The sequence below is a fragment of the Bufo gargarizans genome, chromosome 6 (assembly GCF_014858855.1).
Source record: "Bufo gargarizans isolate SCDJY-AF-19 chromosome 6, ASM1485885v1, whole genome shotgun sequence".
Lineage (NCBI taxonomy): Eukaryota > Metazoa > Chordata > Amphibia > Anura > Bufonidae > Bufo > Bufo gargarizans.
In genome coordinates this window covers 137,355,399-137,376,964 of record NC_058085.1, presented here as the reverse complement: position 1 = coordinate 137,376,964, position 21,566 = coordinate 137,355,399, and the positions used below count along the sequence as shown (strand labels likewise).

General features: G+C 42.7%; 1 protein-coding gene across 1 annotated transcript in view; it reads left to right on the top strand.

Annotated features, from left to right (window-relative positions):
- The window catches only part of PLCD3 (phospholipase C delta 3), an 85,038-nt gene that overhangs the window by 13,792 nt on the left and 49,680 nt on the right, over positions 1–21,566 (top strand). Inside the window, exons 2-5 of the mRNA XM_044298825.1 lie at positions 9,936–10,094; positions 11,072–11,300; positions 12,056–12,185; positions 19,681–19,906. Of these exons, the coding sequence (XP_044154760.1) occupies positions 9,936–10,094; positions 11,072–11,300; positions 12,056–12,185; positions 19,681–19,906 (744 nt within the window). The remainder of the gene's footprint in view (positions 1–9,935; positions 10,095–11,071; positions 11,301–12,055; positions 12,186–19,680; positions 19,907–21,566) is intronic.

Here is a 21,566-nt window from a genome sequence, read left to right as displayed (position 1 = left end):
CCTATTAGTTGAAATAAAAACAAAAAAATGTCTGATCCTTCATGCGCCCTTTCTTTCCAACACTTCACATTCCTGTTTCAGTCTCTACTACCTGGTGAATATGAGTTTTTTTTTAACTTAAGCAATTCTGAGCATTTTTAATACCGACTTTTGAGAAGTGACATCAGGAAACTTTTGAAAAGGGCTGTTGAAAGCAACATGCCTTATGCTCTGCCCTTTAATATATAACATCCCCAACCTGCGTTATCTGATCAGACTCCCGAATCAAATACAGAACCCAGACCTGATCCTCTGAACAAATACAGATACCAGAACCCCTAAATAAAGACCACAGACAAGCGTACCCCTTAAAACAGACCCCAAACCAGAGTGCAGGAAGTAGGAGAGAATGTGACGCCCACTCAGGAGATATTCTAGCTCTTTTAGGAGCCCAAGGGACCTCCCCCTTTCCAGGATTTTCCTGGACATTTGGCTAGAGTTGGCAAGTATGGTATCAAGGAGAGACACGTTCACACAATTTTTTTTACACCAAGCCACACCTCTAAATCCACAACTCTAATTCCCGACCCAGTGCCTTCACACAGTAATTATTCCCCCTTACTGTCCCCACACAGTCGAATGCTATTTTAGAGCCCCTACATAGTAGTTATGCTCCCTTAAAGCTCCCTTCACAGTAGAATGCCCCTTAATTCCCCCACACAGTAGAATGTGCAATAGAGACGGATTGGGGTATGCACTCTGACGCCAATAATATGCAATGGCAGAGTCAGGTGTAGGTGATAGTCTATGGTTTTGTTCGTGACTGCCAATTGCAGCGTGCGCAGGGTACTGTTGCAGGGCCCTTTAAGGGTGTTGTAACTCACGTACCAGGTTACATGGTAATGGTAATAGTGTCAACAGTGTCTCCTACCTGGGTACGGCTGGACTCCTGTATCCTGGCTCACTTGCAATAAAATGAGTGTTGTGCTAGTAGGAGTAATTGAGGAATTTAGTAGCAGTAAATGAGATCCAGGCCTTTGGTAAAGTTCAAACTGGTCTTTACTTGTTGAAGCATAAATCCAAGTGAGATACAGCATTAGTCTGAAGTCCCAGCAGGTATTGGCAATGTGTGGCAGGGATATATACACTCACCTAAAGAATTATTAGGAACACCTGTTCTATTTCTCATTAAACCCTACCCCTAGCAGGGGGTGGGTTACACTAACCTAACTTCCTCTCCACCCATGAGGCAGGATGTGGGAACATTCCACACCTCCTCACAGAGGGGGGAGCTAAACTGGAATGTACTATTCCAGTTCAGAAATACTAAACTGACACTAAGTCCTTGCCAGAACACATTGCTGCCACCTGCTGGTGAACATAGAGAATGACAACAATATATATTTACAAGGCTTAGAATGCACAATTGTGAGAAAATTACATGAAATTACACAAGATAACAATGTTAATGCCCTTAACAGGTTGTAGCAGTGTAGAAGAGTTTTGTAACATAACTCTGGGATGTTACATTCCCCTCTACTTCGAGTTAAGCTGCCCTTGGCTTATGCTTAGGAGGGAGAGGAACTAGCTCTGGGGTACCCAAATAAGTACAAAGTGCTGCATGAATTACATAATGACATACAAAGACAAACATATAACAGCTATCCCAAGGTTCCGCCCACATGAGTGGGGTGTCCTATTTAACAGTTTCCCTCTCTCGGTATAACCAGTGAACCAAATACTGCACCAAGCAAACATTACTGACTGACTTTGTAGTGTTCTGAGCCCTTTAAACACCAAAGAAAGCATGGGGGGTCTTTACTTCCATAATCCCGCCATTATGCAATGGATTGCCCGCAAATGAAAGGGTGGCTTTATCCTGTATTCCCTTCCTGACACCAAAGTCTGAAAAATATGGCTTATAGCACGATCACTATGGTGACTATGGGTAGCTAATATGTGGCTTTAAGGTTTGAGGCGCCATACCTTAGGCAAAGGCTCAGAAGGGGAGGTATTTAGCGTCTCCATGCGTTTCTGGCAGTCACAGGAGGAGGACATAGTAATCCCATGGAACTCCTGGAAGACACACCAGAATGGGGGTTTAGTAGTCCCATTACCAATCCTGGCACATATAAAAAGCGGGAAGGAGGGGTCTATGACTTCTAACCATTCCCGAAGCAGCGGGGTTACTAGTGTAGCTACTAGACCTGCCAGGACTTACCACTTGGTCCTACCCTGGGTACCCGGGACATATGACTCCAGGTGTAGGCCATTAGTATCAAGCGTTTATAGTAATGATCTTTAGCAATGATCTGGTGGTGTAAATGTACCGCCGATAACCGGATGAACGAACGAAACGCTTGTTCATTGGGTAATGTGATCATTTGTGCAAATACAAAAATCCTTGTTGCCTGACCGCAGATCATGCTGTGTAAACACGGTCTGCTTCCAGGAAACAAGTCTGTATAGAAAAGAGCTATGGCATTAGCGATCGCTCCTCTCCATACTCTGGAGGAGATTGCTGCATGTAAATGCACTGGTCTTCTCCGCTAGCAAGCAGTAGATTGTCAGGAAGGAACGCTTCCCTCGCAACAATCTGCTGGTACATCATCCCATGTAAAGGGACCTTTATCCATTGTAAGAATAGGGCTTAACAAATTGGTGTGTCTTCCTGGACTTATGAGCTTGACATTAGTGAGTAGGATACAAGGGTTAACAGCCCTTTTTTTTATTCTTCATTTACATTTTTTTTTTTTTTGTAAAACAGAGCATAGTGTAGAGACCCCCACACTAGGAACAATAATGGGTACAATGAAAAGGCAATACTAGGGGCATATAAACCCAACTCTGAAGTATGCAAACATAGCCCATATTACAAGGCAGACACAATGCTAAACATCGGGAAACCTATTGAAGTTACAAACATTGAAGCAAGTAAATAAAAAGAGCAAAAAAAAGAAGTAATTGCGACAGAGCAGAGCAGAACCCCATGAGAGGGGCAATTAGTTTGCTTGTATAGTTTTGTATTCAGTAACACTAACCAGCGGTGCCAAGAAATAGTTCATGACAGTTGTTGATTTGAGAAGTCAGATCCTCCAAGCACAGCAAATCCTCCACTCTTTGGAGCCAGAGTTTTAGGAAAGGGGATCACCATGAAGCTGGGATGCAAGCTTTTGCTGCTTTTACTAAGTGTTCCAGAATGGGTACTCAGTAGGATTTCATAAGAGAAGAAAATGGAGGGTAAAGGGTAGTTTAAAGGTGAAGTGTATGAAGGTAGAAGTGATTCTCTATACCTCTCTCTAGAAAGGTGTCATAATTGGGCAGGGACAGCATGGCTTTTAAATTGGAATAAACTTGGCACCATCTGAAGAGTCTTTTATAGGTTGCCTCTTGAGGGAGACTAGCAATGCAAGAGCTATCAACCTTGCAATGAAGCTTAGATTGCTGTATCTCCTTGAAAGGATCCTTTTTCCCGATTTCTGTGGAAGGGGGATGAAGAAGTTTGATATGGGGGACATGGTGTATATAAGTGAGAGAGTAACTGGCCCAGAGTCTAAGCACATTGCTTAACCAATGTGAAGGATGGGTATAGAAAGTACTAAAGAAATTATGGAGTTAATTGGCTCTCTAAAAACTAGTGGACAGGGTTCAGAAATGTTGTTTAGGGAGTGATCCAATGTGATCAGGGGCATAGCTATAGGGGGTGCAGAGGTAGCAGTCGCTACCGGCCCAGGAGCCTGAGGGGGCCCAAAGACCCTTGGGCCACATAAGAAGACACCAGTATTATAGAAAGTGCATGCTGGTCAAGAGACACCTCTGGCTGGAGGGAAGAATTTGACATGGGAGGAGTGCTGTTTCAATTTTTGCCTCAGGGAGCACAAAGTCTATGTACTCCACTGCTCCTGGCCACACAGCACTGAGGGAAGGGGGGCCCAAGCTGAACTCTCACACCAGGGCCCATGAGCCTTCAGCTACGCCCCTGAATGTGATCCAAGAACATTTTTGTATAAAGTAGAAATATGTTTAACAGCTGAAGCTGAACCAGCATCGAAATACTGGAGTACATAATGCACAACACGGAAGACTTACCATGACCACCCAATAAAAGATGAAGTTACAAAAGACCATTTGTTGAGTTTAGTGCAAGGGTTTGTTTCCTTTTTGGATGAACCTTCTTCCTGTCCCATTAAAATATGTGGTAAACAAAAACAACGTTCTTGAACATGTTTAATGAAACGTTCCACTCTAAGACATTGCTTTTTTATTAGTCAACAGTTAAAAGTGTCCTCTTCCCTCATGAATTCCTTCCGATCAACATGTAAATTGAGCAGACAGACAGGACACACCTTTATCTATTTCCACAACATAGACAACACGGGCCACCAAGTAAGAGTCTTCTGGGATAAAGGGGAAGAATGGATTGGCAGAAAAAAAAGCATTGGTGGAAAGACATTTGGGGCAGGTTCCTCTTAACCAAGGACTGGTAGATGGAACAGTTACTGGGTTCAGCTGATGATGTATAAGAATGGGCAAAGGTTAAACTCTTGGATTGTTAATAAGGCAGCACACACTGTATACAAATGCTAAGCTTCTTAGCAAGATCTCAATTCAGATGGGAGCTTAGGGATTGAAAACAGAATCAGGACATTCTTGAAATCGTATTTTGTACAATCCAGTTATCACTTCCAGAAGCTAAAATTGTTATTTGTTTTAGTTCTCTGCATTTCTAGCAGGAAAATAGAGAATATAATTTACCCAAAAAATTCTTATACATAAGCCCTCTATGTTGGAGTAGCTAGGACTAGGCAGGTCAGTGCATCTAGTGATTCACATCTGGCCACTAAGTTTTTTGGATGTTTTATGTAGATGATCATGGAAATTCTCATCTGGTCACTAAAGTCTGGCTCCTGGAGTCGTTGAGTTAGCTTTCAACATTTACAGTAAATCATCCACTCCTTGGCTAAATACCTCAAGTAACTTTATAATCATGGAGGAGTTTGTGGTTTCTGACAGTGGTCCAGATGACAATGACGATGTTAGCGCATCTAGCCCTTGTTGTAAATTTGTCACAATTTAGTACATTTTTGGTGCATCTTTTGTGGATTTTGGTGCATCCATCTGCATTTAAGGAGGACCTTTCATGGGTCTAGACATTATAAACTAAGTATCAGGATACGTAGGGCATAGTGCAGGAATCTAACTGCACTTACAATTTTTTTTTGGGCACTGCTCTGTTTGCCCGCTGTGGCCCCCGTTGTAATCTCCAGCCTGGTATGCTAATTTTAGCATCAGTACAGGGAGGAGGAGACTGCCCTGTTTCTCAATGGGCGTCTCCTTCTCCCTGGCTGTAGCGCTGTCCAATCGCAGTGGAGAGCGTCACAGCCAGGGAGAAGGTGAGTTTTTTTTTCTCCCTGGCTGTGATGCTCTCCTTAGGGCTGTTATGCCCTACTTAGTTTATAATGTCTGGAACCATGAAAGGTCCTCTTTAACTTACTCAAATGAGTGGGGCCTAAGATGTGACATTTTGCACCAAAAATATGCCACATTCTGTTGAAAACTTGTATCTCAAAGTAAGGCTACTTTCACACCTGCGTTTAGGTGCGGATCCGTCTGGTATCTGCACAGATGGATCCGCACCTATAATGCAAACGCTTAGATCCATTCAGAACGGATCCGTTTGCATTACCATGAACAAAAAAAATAAGTTATTTCTTTTTGTTCATGATAATGCAAACGGATCCGTTTTGACTTTACATTGAAAGTCAATGGGGGGCGGATCCGTTTGAAAATTGAGCCATATTGTGTCAACTTCAAACGGATCCGTACCTCATTGACTTACATTGTAAGTCTGGACGGATCCGTTTGCCTCCGCGCGGCCAGGCAGACAGCCCGAACGCTGCAAGCAGCGTTCGGGTGTCCGCCTGCTGAGTGGAGCGGAGGACAGACTGGAGCCATACTGATGCATTCCGAGCGGATCCGCATCCACTCAGAATGCATTAGGGCTGGACGGATCCGTTCGGGGCCGCTTGTGAGAGCCTTCAAATGGAACTCACAAGCGGAGCCCCGAACGCAAATGTGAAAGTAGCCTAAGCCAAGCAAATGTGGTGCATAGCGTCTAGCCATGCACCAAATTTATCATCCAGTATGAGTCACTGTGATAAATTTGGTGTATGTCTAGACAGCCTGTTTAAGTGTACATCATCAACAGGATTAGTAAATCTCCCCCAATGTGTGACTGACTTGCAAGGTGTCAGGTGGCTATCATATCCAGGGGTCTCTACCTTAAAGGGGTTTTCTGAGACTTTTTAACTGATAAGCTGTCCTCTGGATCGATGGGGGTCTGACACCTGGGACCCCAGCCAATCATCTGTTTGAGAAGGCCACAGTGCTGCAGTGAGCGTCATGGCCTTCTCGCAGCTTTCCCTAGGCCAGTGATATCATGTTTATTGGTCGCATGGCCTAGGCACATTAGCCCCATTCAGGTGAATGGGGCTGAGCTATGATACCAATGCACATCTGCTATACAATGCACAATTCTGTGCTTGGCAAGCTATGGGAACGCCGCGGTGCTACAGTGAGCGCATTCTCAAATAGCTGATCGGCGGGGTCCTGGGTGTTGGATCCCCACTGATCAGATACTGATGACCTGTCCAGAGGATAGAATATAGGTTGACAATAATTTTCTTTAATCTTATTATTTGTAGACCAGTTATAAAGACTGATCTCTGACTTGCTATCATTTATGATTTCTACCACCAGAGAGCATGGAGTTAGTAGCCCACAGAACCATGACAAGTGGTTTATCGCACATTTGATTTAAAAAGTAACTTCATATTAAAATGCAATAAGGTAGGATTAGGTGTGAATTGGGGCTCAGTTTTTGTCAGACATTTCCATGCAATTACTGTATTATGGTAAAGTCAATTAAGATGACTAAACCCTTCAATGAGATGTACATTTGGCTTGGAGGAACTGTGATTTTGCTTCTATACAAGGATCAAGATACAGATGCAAGAAAAAGTATGTGAACCCTTTGGAATGATATGGATTTCTGCACAAATTGGTCCTAAAATGTGATCCTGACCTTTATCTAAGTCACAACAATAGACAATCACAGTCTGCTTAAACTAATAACACACAAAGAATTTAATGTTACCATGTATTTATTGAACACACCATGTAAACATTCACAGTGCAGGTGGAAAAAGTATGTGAGCCCCTAGACTAATTACATCTCCAAGAGCTAATTGGAGTGAGGTGTCAGCCAACTGGAGTGCAATCAATGAGATGAGATTGGAGGTGTTGGTTACAGCTGCCCTGCCCTATAAAAAACACACACCGGTTCTGGGTTTGCTTTTCACAAGAAGCATTGCCTGATGTGAATGATGCCTCGCACAAAAGAGCTCTCAGAAGACCTACGATTAAGAATTATTGACTTGCATAAAGCTGGAAAGGGTTATAAAAGTATCTCCAAAAGCCTTGCTGTTCATCAGTCCACTGTAAAACAAATATAAGTGGAAGGATACATTCACTGGAACGGGACAAGGAAAAGTCTCACAGATTCTTATCTCTGCTATGTAATGTGTATGGGCATAGGGTTATTGTCTGTAGGGAAACATTACTATACCTGTAAATTAGGCAGGAGATCTGCTAGGGATTTCTTCATCCACTCTACTCTCCATGTCCTCCTTGTTTTAACCTCCCATGTTCCCATTAGCTTGCTTATGTTTACTGACCAGTACTTTCCCTGGCTTGCTCTGTGGTTTCCCAGGTGTCTCCCGCTTTGGTTTGTGTTATCTCTCAGTAAACAGTTTGTGATGAAGGAGACTCTTTGTGGTCTGCTTGAAAAGATCGGCCAATATACACATCTGAGTCATACAGTTGTAAAGAAAAGGGGGATGCTGCAAGTAAAGTTGGTCATAACTGTAATGTGGTTTATCAGTCGTCCATCTGATTGATCAAAGTATATGCCTGCCATACTGAACAGATTGTGGCAAAAAAGGGACTAAATACCCCTGACTGGCAAAATGACGGTATTCAAGCTGGACACCAATATAGTCAATGGGATCGATCGGGTGCCGGCACTGTCCGGCATATGCCGGATTTAGAAGTTTTGGAATTCTATTCCTATGCCATAAGATAATACTGGAATCTAAATGCAGATGTGCGCTTAACCTAAGGCAGGTACAATTAAGTGGAATGATTGGTTGCAGCTAATCATGCCATACACTTGCATTTTCAGGCAAAAATGGGTGAAAATATTCAACCGGGCAGGTCACAGTCTGCCGTTAGCCAGGATTTATCTTATATTCATAGGCTGTTTAATGGTATTGCTATGCTGCCCACTGACCATTTAGGATAGGTACCATTGTGATGTTGTCTGATGCAGTGCATTTGTATCATCAGATAGGGTTGAATGGTTGACTCTGATTCAAGCAACCTGGGGAACAGCATGGTTCATGCAACAGTCTTATCCTTTTCTTCAAAACATCACGTCTGCAAGTCCTGTCCCACAAATGACGTGTCACCTTTTAGTTCCCGTGCAGTGACTGGTAGGCAGCAGGTGCAGCTGACAGCCAAGTGTGGGTCTATTTGGGGATTTGTTAGCTTCAATCCTATATACATTTTTGCCCGTACTGCCCGGAAGGTGGCATCCATGTGAAAGAAGACCGAGGGCTGGGCCCACAGGTACAGAGGGTACACGATGTCACACAGACAACGGTTCTTTCCCAGCGGTTGAGTTTACTGAACAATGTAGTGAAAAAGAAGCTGAGAATATATAAAACAGATTGGTACACAGAGAATAAGCCAACAGTAAATGTAACACTGTCTAACAATAAACCAGTAAATGTGATGTTTTCCCCAAAGTCCATTAAGCAGCCTAGCTGCACTTGTATGTGCCTGGACGAGTTCCTAGTTGGGGTGCCCCCTAAGTATTGCGCAATACTATTTGTAATCCACAGGGAAATGATGTCTGTCTCTTGTAACTTTAATCCTTACTCCAGCTCCCAGCATATAACACCCTATGAGCAGCCAGTGAGATAAGAAGGTGTCAGCGTATGAGTCCCTTAGGGCTATGCATTAGCTTGCAGCCCGTACACCGCAATGTAAATGTACTTGGAGCGTTATTGTATGTCTAAATGCCACTTCAACAGTGTGGTGCAATGTGATGCGGCAAAGCCGCACTTGCAGTTCCTTGAGCAGGTTCTTGGGGCTTTTTCTTATTTCCTGGTCCACTCCAGAACTGGATCCTACAGACACGACACTGCTGAATTCGTCCTGCAAACCTCACCTTCATGCTGTCGCCGTGCTGTCGCCAGTCTCCACCGTGAGCCGGTCCATTCCCCTCCAGATTCAGCAGAGATGATCCCTTGTGGTTTCCAGCATCACCAAGCACAGTGTCTGTCTGATCACTTCCTGCTTCTAGAAGAACTTCCTCCCCTTACACAGGGAGAGTGTGATGCAATTTGTCATTTTCTAAGTGCACTGTCAAACCTGCATATTCTGTTTGCTATCACACTTGTAAGGGTCCAAAACAGCCCATAAATTAGCTATTTTCCAACTTTGGAAACTAAATAGGTTATTAGTATTCCTCTGATAGACAGCTTCTATGTAGACTTTTTCATCTTATCCTTTGCTGCCATCTACTGACCAAAGTGAAATGTTGCAGTAATTATACAGTTTACAACATAGCAATACATATATATAGAGTAATACATTTAAGGTCCCTTGCCCCACATCCTTACACATGTGCAGATGTACATTATAAGGTCAGACATTTTATGTCTACCAATTGCACAAGAGGTCTGTAGGCAAATAGCACATTGCAAAAGTAGAAAGGAAATAAACCAAACATAATGCTAATGATTGTATGATGACTTACAAATATTGTTGGATTGCTATATATTGGTGATGGATTTTATGCCATGTGTCATATTCTGCATTGTGTTCCCCAGCTCTCTCCGATGACGAAGATGTAAGAACCATGCTTGTGGGTACTCAGCTCTGGAAGATTAAGCCAGGATGGCGTCAACAAAGACTGTATAGGCTTGAATCTGATGGGATGACCATCTGGTATGAAAGTAAAGCAAAAAAGGCACGTTCCAAACAGATCTGTGAGTACCAGTCCTGACTCACTGGCATATTCTACCACAATTATTTAAAATGCTTGCTCCTCAGTAGAATGAGCTTAGGATATTATTGCATACTTCCTGCTCCCCCTAGTGATGACAAAAGGCAGCCAGAATGTTTTCTGTTAAAACAGTTAAATCATAGTCTGTGCAGGGGATTTGGAGCCCTATATCACTGAAAAAAGCTCACTTCGCTATAATGGTTTATTAACAAATTAATCAGCACTGGGTTTTGGACTTAAAAACATTGTGATAATCAAATGTGGTAATTCACTTAAATACCGGGCAACCAATACAATGGCATCAACTGTTGCAGTCTAGTGACAAAAGGGCTCCGACAGTGACAATTATTATTGTCATAGAGAAAAATTATGCCTCTGCTATCGGGACCATCGGAGCCTGCACACAAGCAAATAAAAATAGCCAGAGTATCCTGACATCCTCTCCTCCTACAAAATGTAGGAAGGGAATGTGGAGGAAAGTGTGAATAAGGTCCTTATGCTCTGGAATGGGTGATGCGATGGTCTAGACAAGCACCAGCAAGGAGGACTAGTGTCCAGGGTACTGTGTGCTCTGTATGACCTAGGCATTATGGGGTAATTTTTTGAAACTACACACAAATTGTACAATGGGTTTCGTGATTTGGCCAGTTGGTCGTTGACCTTAAACAGATAGAACTCGTAAGATCACACTATGGGGGAGTCACAAAATTGTTGGCCTATATATTGCCACATTTTGTATTTTAAATTATATAATTAATGAGAGTTGGGAATTCTGAAATTAGAGTACAATTTGCTAGTGTATTGAACTATATGTATATTGCTTACCTATAACCAGAAGTAACTATGTATCTCAGACATCCTTGAACCTCTTTACATTTGTTGCATTCGTCCAGTTCATACTTTTGATTTAATTTTAGTCTGTTTCTCCATCCCCATCCCTCTCTGTGTTTTGTGCCACAGTCTCTGTTTTACACATTGAGTCTGTACGTGAAGGACGGCAATCAGAGGGGCTTCGGAGAAATGGCCGTCGATTCCCAGAGAACTGCTGCTTCAGTATTTCATTCATGGGAAGGAGAAAAAACTTGGACCTGGCTGCATCTACTGAACAAGAAGCCCAGAGCTGGGTGCAAGGCCTGCGCAAACTCATGAAGAGAGTGGTGGCAATGAGCCAGAGGGAAAAGCTAGTTCAATATCCTTATTCAAAAACTGGGTAGCCATGATGTGGTTTGCCAAGGGCATCACCACCATTGCCACCAGGTATTTAGTAACTGCATAGAGTAATGGCTTCCAACTCTTCAAGATCGAGTGTTGGCTACTCAAGTCAAGCTTTGTCAGTGGCTTCCCTTTTTAATTTCTACTATCCTTGTTTTTTCAAGTCTTATTCATGGTACCCTTCTATGTTACCCTTCTATGTTACCTCTATTTGGTTTATGGCTCCCTCTTCCCTGTTGAATTTTATTCTACTGGTTCTCATCTATGACATCCCTGTCTGTTGAACCTGTATGGATCCTATGGGTCCTCTCACCCCTGTCATCTGCATGATAACTCCCATTATCCAGTGTCTAAACCAGTGTCCATGCCAATCTTTTCTGTGTACAGAACAGGAACAGTGGACAGTTTTAAAAAGGGTTTAGATGAATTCTTAAAAGTAAATGATATTAATGCTTATGAAAACGTGTAGAAATCTGAGTCTCAATTCCTTCTGGGATTCGCGTCCCCACCTATGCCTTGGTTGAACTTGATGGACTTATGTCTTTTTTCAACCGTATTAACTATGTAACTATAATTATGTAATTGTGAGCAGATTTCTCATATATGACTACTTGAAATTCTGGACTGTAATTTCCAGTACCGGAGTGTAGTTCTTGATGGAGTCACACAGGTATGTTTTACACAGTTATGTCCATTGTATTCTCTGTATTATCTTCCTTGACTGAGGTGCATTTGGATCCGGGATTATCTGCATCAGGCAGACAGAGATGGGGATGAAAAGATGAGTTTCCAAGAAGTGAAGGCCATGCTGAGGATGATAAACATTGATATGAATGACATGTACGCCTTCGCTCTCTTCAAGGTGACACTATTACACTTATATGTATATACCTGACTAGAGCAGCCTGGACATGTGCAGATTGGCTATATACCCTAAAGGGAAATTTCCTAGTGAGCTGATGCCCACAGGGCCACCTAAGCTTTCCTCACAGTCACTTGCCAGGTACGTAACGGTCTGATGCTCTCAGCATTAATTAATGTAGGAGCATCAAGTACTTTTCTCCCTGGCCAGCAGCCACAGGTACTCTCCTAAATTCAACTATATCACCGTCCTCAGTATGGTAATAGGGCAGTTTTTTATGCTGCACTATGGTATTTGGTTCTGCTGGGGTGGTATTTTGTTATGCACTATGGTATTGCTGTCCCGCCTACTTCTGTTCTTCCTGCCTATTTGTGTTACCCCGCCTTCTGTAAATTTGGGCTAGCCTACAACTTGGGGCCACTTTTATGTTTTTTCCAGGGTCACTTTAAATTCCCAGTCCACCCCTGAACCTTGGATTAACGTTGTGGAAAGGGTTGTAATCAACATTTTTTTTTTTTGGTATGCATTTTAGAAGGCATCTAAAGGCTGTCAAGGCATCTTTGGAGTTGTCGCTTTGCGACAGCCAGGGAGCCTCAGGTTGGTGATCACTGACTTACTGAGTACTTTGAAAGTCTGCCACAACTTTGAAAGTTTTTCCTCAAGTTAGGTCATCAGTATCAGATCGGCAGGGGTCCGACACCCGGCACCCCCGTCAATCAGCTGCTTGAAGAGAAGGCCACGCTCCGTGCAAGTGCTGCCTTCTTTTCATTATTTACCTACTCATCGTCACAACTGTAGTGGTGAGCAGGTGTAATTACAACACCACCGTCCCATTTACTTCTATAGGACGGCTCCTTCCTATACAATTGAATGGAAGGACCCGTCCCATAATACTTGTACCCTTACCTTGGGAGAAAAATATATATCTAGCTCAGTGTTGCTGGCATCTCATGAAATACTACCCTCTAGGACCATCCGTTATTATGTGGCCCCTGAGTAGAGGTTTGCAGAGAAGCTGTCTGTGGATGCTGGCTACATGTGCAGTGCCCAAGTGGCACACACCCACTTGCTCTGTGAATCCCTGCCAACAGTGTGTGTCCCAAGCATAACCGACACTCTACTTTTTATATTAACTCCTCAAAGACCTACGAGTGGAATCATTTCATACTGCCCAGTTCTAATTTTGTTAATCTGTATATTTGGAAAAGGATGGCATATGAAAGGGAGTGTGTCACCAGGAAATTCATTGTGAAACCAGGCACAATGCCTTGTAGGGCTAGCTCAGCTGAATGTAGAGATACCTTTTTACATACAATCCGTTGGAAATGAGCAGTTAAAAGGAGTTGTCTAACTAAAAATCTTGGACAAGCCCTACAGTTGCTTAAAATAACAAATGGCGCTATACCCGCCCTTTTTTCTGCACCATTCTCTGTGGCACTGGTCTGGTCCTTCTGCTGCTGCTTCTTTGACTTGCTAGTGGTGACTTGCTATTATGCAGCACGTGACTGCTGTATTCAGTCACAATGATTGGCTGCAGCAGTGTCATGCCATACACCTTCATGTCATTGTTTGTTTCACAGACACTGAAGACTGTGCCGTATACCGTCACGTCCCTGTGGCATTTTGTAGACATGCACGTGCAGGAGGACTGGAAGAGTGAAGAAAGAGGTGAGTATATTATGATTTTTTTATTTTATGCGATTGTAGGGCTTGTCCAAGATTTTTATTTAGCTCGAACAACCCGTTTAAGAGCACCAAGGATTGTCCCAAGCTTCCGCTGCCAGCCTCTCCATCTTCTTGATTGAAAGGGCCAGGCAAGATGGAGAGAGGGGGACGGGCATAGGAAGTAGGAGTAGCTTTGGCCCGCCATTGGGGTTATCTTTTTTAGGGGGAGCACCAATTCCTTGTCAATTGGAGGGTGAGCCATCCCAACCCACTAGAACATTAATAAGTTACTGTTTCCGTTTCCGATCCGCAAAAAACGGATCGCATACGGAAACCATACGAATATGTTTTGTGGAATAACGGAACAGAAGAGGACTTAAATCAGAGAAAAAAAACCTCAGATACGGAACAACGGATCCATGGAAAACGGACCGCAAAACAACAACGGTCGTGTGCATGAGCCCTAAGGCCTCTTGCTCACAAAAAAATTTTTTCCGTGTACTTTCCGCTTTTTGCGTTCTGTATACGTAACCATTCATTTCAATGGGTCCACAAAAAAAACCTGAATATACTCCGTATGCATTCCGTTTCCGTATTTCCGTTTTTCCGTTCCATTCAAAGATAGAACATGTCTTATTATTGTACTGTTCTATCAGGGGCCAGCTGTTCCTTTCTGCAAAAAACGGAATGCACACGGACGTCATCCGTATTATTTGCAAACAGTTTTTTGCGGACCGCAAAATACTGAAAAAGCCATACGGTTGTGTGCAAGAGGCCTAAAGCAACAGATCACTGATAGCCCTACAAGACATTGTGCCTCAATGGTAAATTCCCTGGTGACAGATTCTCTGTAATATGATAGACCAACATTCTGTAAATAATACATAAAACATTCCATGTATACAGAAAACAGAGTGTATTTCCTCCAAAGCAGAATTGAAAAATCCCCAGTAAACCAGAAACACAAGTCCTGCCTAGTTATGCCGCAATGCAGGGGCAAGAATACATGTCTACATAACTAGACAGATTTGCTTTCCGGAGTTTGGGAATGGTGGGCGGTATGGGAACTGTAATGACTTGTTTTTTTTTGTTGCGCCAATTCATCCCCAGTTATGGGGATGGAGCTACTTCCCTTCCCTGTCAAATATACCCAGCAGGCTGGAGCAGTCTCTCGCTGCCTTCACCAGTCTGGGCCCAGCTGCCAGGTTCATTCTGCTTCCTCATGCAGGCTGCTGCCTGCCTGTCAGTCAGCCTGTCCCTTGCATCCATAGGGCACACGTGCACGCCTCCCCTGCTTTTAAAGTGCCAGTGAGTGTGTGTCCGACTCTTCACCAGTCAATGTTTGGCAACCTGTACAGATATATGGCACTTTCCCCAGTAGGAAGGTGCCTAAACAATAAGGTACCTAGCTTGCTAGTTCCTTGCAAAGGTGTTGTTACAGTTTGCCTGCCCTTGTACTGACTTCTGCCTTTTTCCTAACTCTGATCCTCCGCTTTCTGACCAGACCTGTGCCTGAGTTACCATACTGAACCTTTGCTGCCAGCCCTAACATTGATTCTATTTTCACAAATTGTGCATGCGCTGACCTCGGTCTGTTACTGACTATAAGTCCTACCTTATCTTGAGAGCCGACTAAAAAGCACCCCTATTTTGCTGAAAGAATTCTTGCAACAATCTAGACCAAAGAAGAGAGGATGTAAGAAAAGGGTTAGGCCTCTTTTACACGGGCGTTGCGGGAAAAGGTGCGGGTGCATTGCGGGAACATGCACGATTTTTCCGTACGAGTGCAAAACATTGTAATGCGTTTTGCACGTGCGTGAGAAAAATCGGCATGTTTGGTACCCAAACCCAAACTTCTTCACAGAAGTTCAGGCTTGGGATTGGTGTTCTGTAGATTGTATTATTTTCTCTTATAACATGGTTATAAAAGAAGATAATAGCATTCTGACTACAGAATGCATAGTACAATAGGGTTGGAGAGGTTAAAAAAATATATATATTTAACTCACCTTAATCCACTTGAAAGTACTTGAGAGCTCTGTGATTGTAACTATCCTCATTTTATATTTTAGAGCAAATACTGGTAATGAGTTTGTATCAGTATATTGACCTATAGAAATGTATTGCTTATTATCGTTATTGTTATCCCACTGGGCCCGGCTTCTCTTCTGTCTTCTTTCTTGCTGTGTGCAGGAAAAGAACCTGTGGTGACGTCACTCTGGTCGTCACATGATCTTTGACCATGGTGATGGATCATGTGATGACCGGAGTGACGTCACCACAGGTCCTTTTCCTGCACACAGCAAAGAAGACAGAAGAGATGCCGGGCTGCGTGAGCAAGTGAATTAAGGTGAGTTAAATTATTTTTACATATTTATTTTTACATATTTATTTATTTTTTAACCCCTCCAGCCCTATTGTACTATGCATTCTGCATTCAGAATGCTATTATTTTCCCTTATAACCATGTTATAAGGGAAAATAATAATGATCGGGTCCCCATCCCGATCGTCACCTAGCAACCGTGCTTTCACGCAGTCCCATTAATTTCTATGGGGCCTGCATTACGTGAAAAATGCCCAAAGAGGAGCATGCTGCGATTTTCACGCAACGCACAAGTGATGCGTGAAAATCACCGCTCGTGTGCACAGCCCCATAGAAATAAACGGGTCAGGATTCAGTGCGGGTGCAATGCTTCCAACTCGCGCATTGCACCCGTGCGGAATACTCGCCCGTGTGAAAGGGGCCTTACAGTACCTGATTTACCGTACTGACTCTGTTACCTGCCCTGACCTCAGTTTTGTTTCACATATTCGCATAAACTCTGGCCTATTACAGACTACATGTTTACCTACCCCTTTGGTGCTACTCACCGGTTTCTCTTGACTGCCATGGGTCAGCAGCCAACCACATGGATACTAGTCCAAAAGGTAGCGGCCTGGTTCTTTCCATGTTGTGAAGTCCAGATGCCTGCATAGGGGTTAAAGGATGAATACCAGGAAACTGCCAAGGTAACGCCCTTAGGTTTAGCCCTAATTCAAAACCGTTAGTTGGCACAGTGATTCCACACCCACTGCTGTAACTTTGTTGACACATGCACATCTATAGAGTGACCATAAAAGCAGTCATATTATCTATATAGTATTACTGTATGGAAGTCAGAGCTGTGAACCATCCAAATATTCCTGGACCGTCTGTGAAAATTGGGGACTTTTTTTCCAGTGTTGGAAAAAAGCTGTATCTGTGATTTTTTTTTTTTAGGCTGGTAGTACTTGAGAGCTCTGTGATTGTAACTATCCTCATTTTATATTTTAGAGCAAATACTGGTAATGAGTTTGTATCAGTATATTGACCTATAGAAATGTATTGCTTATTATCGTTATTGTTATCCCACTGGGTTTGGGTGTTCCTTTGGGTGGGGCTGAAGTGCCCAAAATTTACCAGCTGCAATGTAGGTAAGTATGATTATAGTTTGTAAGTTATTGTAATTTGTATGTTATTATAATTTGTATGTAAAAATGTTGGTTGTCTACAGTTCATCCTGAAGGGCCTTTTACATGGGCACCTAATCGGTAACAAACATTTGTTTAACTGATCCATCCATTGGCCCATCTAGACACTCCACCGCTCATTTGTCAGATAATAGAATGTTTTATACAAAGATAAAAATGCTTGCAGTATGGCTGCATATCTCCACATGCACTGTAAATGCCCAGTAGTAACAATTGTTTGTCCCCCATGCTGTTTCTATCATGCCATGTGAAGGTTATTTAAACAAGTATCAACCATTATGGACCAGCATCAGACCATGTAAAAGGACCCTTTTCTCCTCCATTTACTGAAAATTTAGTGCAGCAAGGAAAGACACATCATTCTTACTTCCCTTCAGAATCAGAAGATGTCCAGCAGAGCCATTAACTCAGAACTGGCAGAAACCAGAGGGACACAGGTTTGACCAGAAGTGGTCTTCATGGAAGAATTGCTATCAAAAAGCCATTCCATCGACATGGAAACATAGCTAAGCGACTCAACTATGCACAAAAACATAGGAACTGGGGTGCAAAAAAACAAAAAGTCGAAGTAGGTGCTCTGGACTGATGAGTCAACATTTGAAGTATGTAGCAGTAGCAAAAGGCTGTATATTCGCCCAGAGGCCTGGAGAGTAGTACAATAATGAGTGTATGCAGACAACAGTGAAGCATGGTAGGTGTCCCGTGCAAGTTTGGGACTCCATTTCAGCAAATGGAGTTGGGGATTTGGTCAGGATTAATAGTGCCCTCAATGCTGAGAAATACAAGCAGATAATTATCCTTCATGAAATACCATCAGGGAGGTGTCTGACTAGCTCCAAATGTAATCTGCAGCAAGCAAGTGCGGATGCGGTGCGATTTTCACGCACAGTTGCTAGGAGACTATCGGGATGGGGACCCGATCTGTATTATTTTCCCTTATAACATGGTTATAAGGGAAAATAATAGCATTCTGAATACAGAATGCATAGTACAATAGGGCTGGAGGGGTTAAAAAAATAATAATTAACTCACCTTAATCCACTTGTCCGTGCAGCCGGCATCTCTTCTGTCTTCTTTGAGGAATAGGACCTTTGATGACGTCACTACGCTCATCACATGGTTCGTCACATTATCTATTACCATAGTGATGGATCATGTGACGGACCATGTGATGAGCGTAGTGACATCATCAAAGGTCCTGTTCCTCAAAGAAGAAGACAGAAGAGATGCCGACTGCGCGAACAAGTGGATTAAGGAGAGTTAAATTTATTTTTATTTTTTTAATTTTTTAACCCCTCCAGCCCTATTGTACTATGCATTCTGTATTCAGAATGCTATTATTTTCCCTTATAACCATGTTATAAGGGGAAATAATACAATCTACACAACCTTGAACCCAAACCTGAACTTCTGTGAACTTCTGCATTGCACCCGCGCTATAAAAACTGAACAACGGAACGCAATTGCAGTCAAAACTGACTGCAATTGCGTACCTACTGGCGCGGGTTTGCTGCAACGCATCCGGACACACTTGTGTGAAAGAGGCCTAAGGAAGAAGAACAAGGAGTCCTGGAAGTGATGGACCCACAGAGAACTAATCTCAACATCATCGAGACTGTCTGGGATTAAATGAAGAGAGAAAAGGATGTGAGCAAGCTGACATCCGCAGAAGATTTGTGGTTAGTTCACCAAGATGTTTGGAACAACCACCCTGCAAAGTTCCTTCAGAAATTGTGTGCAAGTCTACCTAGAAGAACTGATGCTGGTTTAAAGGCAAAGAGTGGTCACACCGAATATTGATTAGATTTAGATTTCTCTCTTATTCCTTCACTTTGCATTTTGTCAATTGATAACTATAACTATACTATTAACGCGATTTTTGAAAGCATTCTTCCTTTGCAGCATTTATTCCACACCTGCCTTAAACTTTTGCACTGTAGATATGTGTATATATACATTATTAATCAGGGGCAGACTGGGAACTTAAAACGGCACTAGAAAAATTCTAAAAGTGGCCCCATTTTGTAGTCGGGTCCAAATTGATGAAAAGCAGGGCCAACACAAGTAGATGGGGCCAGCAATACCACATTGTGGCACATTATACCACCCCAACAGAGCCAAATACCACAGTCCATCATAAAATACTGCCACCAGCAGCACAAAATACATCCCCAAAATCTTCTACTAGCCGGCCATAAGGAGCATCGGCCCACTGGAAAATTTCCCTATAACGTCTATGGCAATCCCTTGGTATTAATTAAAATTTCTGGACAAGCCTTTTACCCCTTTAACTTTGCCCTGTTTCCTTCTGTATGTAGAAATGTGATCGTTCCAACTCAGACACCCTGGAGGACTGTGAGATAGAAGAGTTCTGCACTCAGCTCATGCAGCGGCCGGAGTTAAAGGAGATATTTCGCCATTACTCTGGGGAGGACAGAGTACTTTCTGCAGAGGAGCTACAGGAATTCCTACAGCACCAAGGAGAAGAAGCGACTATGGAGAGGGCGCAGGACATAATACAGAAATTTGAGCTGAATGAGAAAGGTAATGGTAAACTTCATTCACATTAGACTTGGGTAAAACATTCATTCAAAGGATTTCTTAAAGGAAATGTGTCATTTTTAATTTTCCCTGCCGATTAATACCAGATTGTGACACATATTTTTTTTTCTAATCTTTTTTATTTTCTTTATATTTTTATTTGTCTATTTCCTGAACATGATTGTGGGGCAGTCATCTTGCCTTAAGGCCTCATTACACTGCTGTATTGAGCAGACGATTGTTGGGAAGGAAGTGTTCATCAGGGAAGGAGACCACTGCATTTCCATACAGCGATCTCCTCCACAGTATGCCATCGCTTGTCCCCATACATAATCATTGTTTGCTAAGTGCTGTTTAGATGGCGCAATCTGCTGCCAGCAAACAATGATAGGTGACCACACAAATGATCTTATTACCCGATGAATGAGCGGCACCTTTACACCTGCAGATCATCGCTAACGAGCGTTCTGATGAATGGTTGTTAACGATTATCTGCATTACAGCAGCCACACGGGCCATAGACATAATAGACCAAAGAGGACCTCACTGACTTTTATGGGAGAGTTTTCTAGACATGCTCTGTGACATGTGCAGGAGGTGGAGGAGGTGAGCTGTGGCCATCACTAAAGATGGATTTACAATGCCCAGTTGTTGGGCCGATTATCAGGAACGAACTTTGCTATAAACACTTTCTTTCAAGCATTATTGTTAATGGTAGATATCTGTGAGATAATGAGATGACTGCTCAAAAATTATGTATAAAGAACAAGAGGTCTCAACATATTAGGCTTAAAAGGGTTGTCTCATCACAGACAATGGGGGCATATCGCTAGGATATGCCCCATTGTCTTATATGTGCGTGGCCCACCGCTGGGACCAGCACCTATATCGGGAACGGAGCGGGCAAAGTGGTGGCTGGAGGACTCCGGTCCAGCCACCACCAAGAGCTCTCCCCATAGAAGTGAATAGGAGAGCAGCGCACATGACCGGCCACCGCTCCCATTCACTTCTATGGGCTGGACGGAAATAGCCGAGCCAGCGTATATGCCCCCATTGTCTGAGATAAGACAACCCTTTTAATGGCCAGTGTGAAATCTGCAGTATTGGATAGGATTTTAAAAAATTAAATTTTTCACTTTCAGTTGTAAATTATTATTTTTTTTTAAATACATTTCTGTATAATTTTTTCTCTAAATTTATTCTTCTACATGTCTTTGATTTAAAAAAAATGTTTGGGTAAAAAAAAAAAAATGGTTTGGGTAAAAGTTATAGCGTTTACAAACTATGGTACAAAAATGTGAATTTCCACTTTTTGAAGCAGCTCTGACTTTCTGAGCACCTGTCATGTTTCCTGAGGTTCTACAATGCCCAGACAGTAGAAAACCCCCACAAATGACCCCATTTCGGAAAGTAGACACCCTAAGGTATTCGCTGATGGGCATAGTGAGTTCATAGAACTTTTTATTTTTTGTCACAAGTTAGCGGAATATGATGATTTTATTTTATTTTTTTCCTTACAAAGTCTTATATTCCACTAACTTGTGACAAAAAATAAAAACTTCCATGAACTCACTATGCCCATCACGAAATACCTTGGGGTGTCTTCTTTCCAAAATGGGGTCACTTGTGGGTTAGTTATACTGCCCTGGCATTTTAGGGGCCC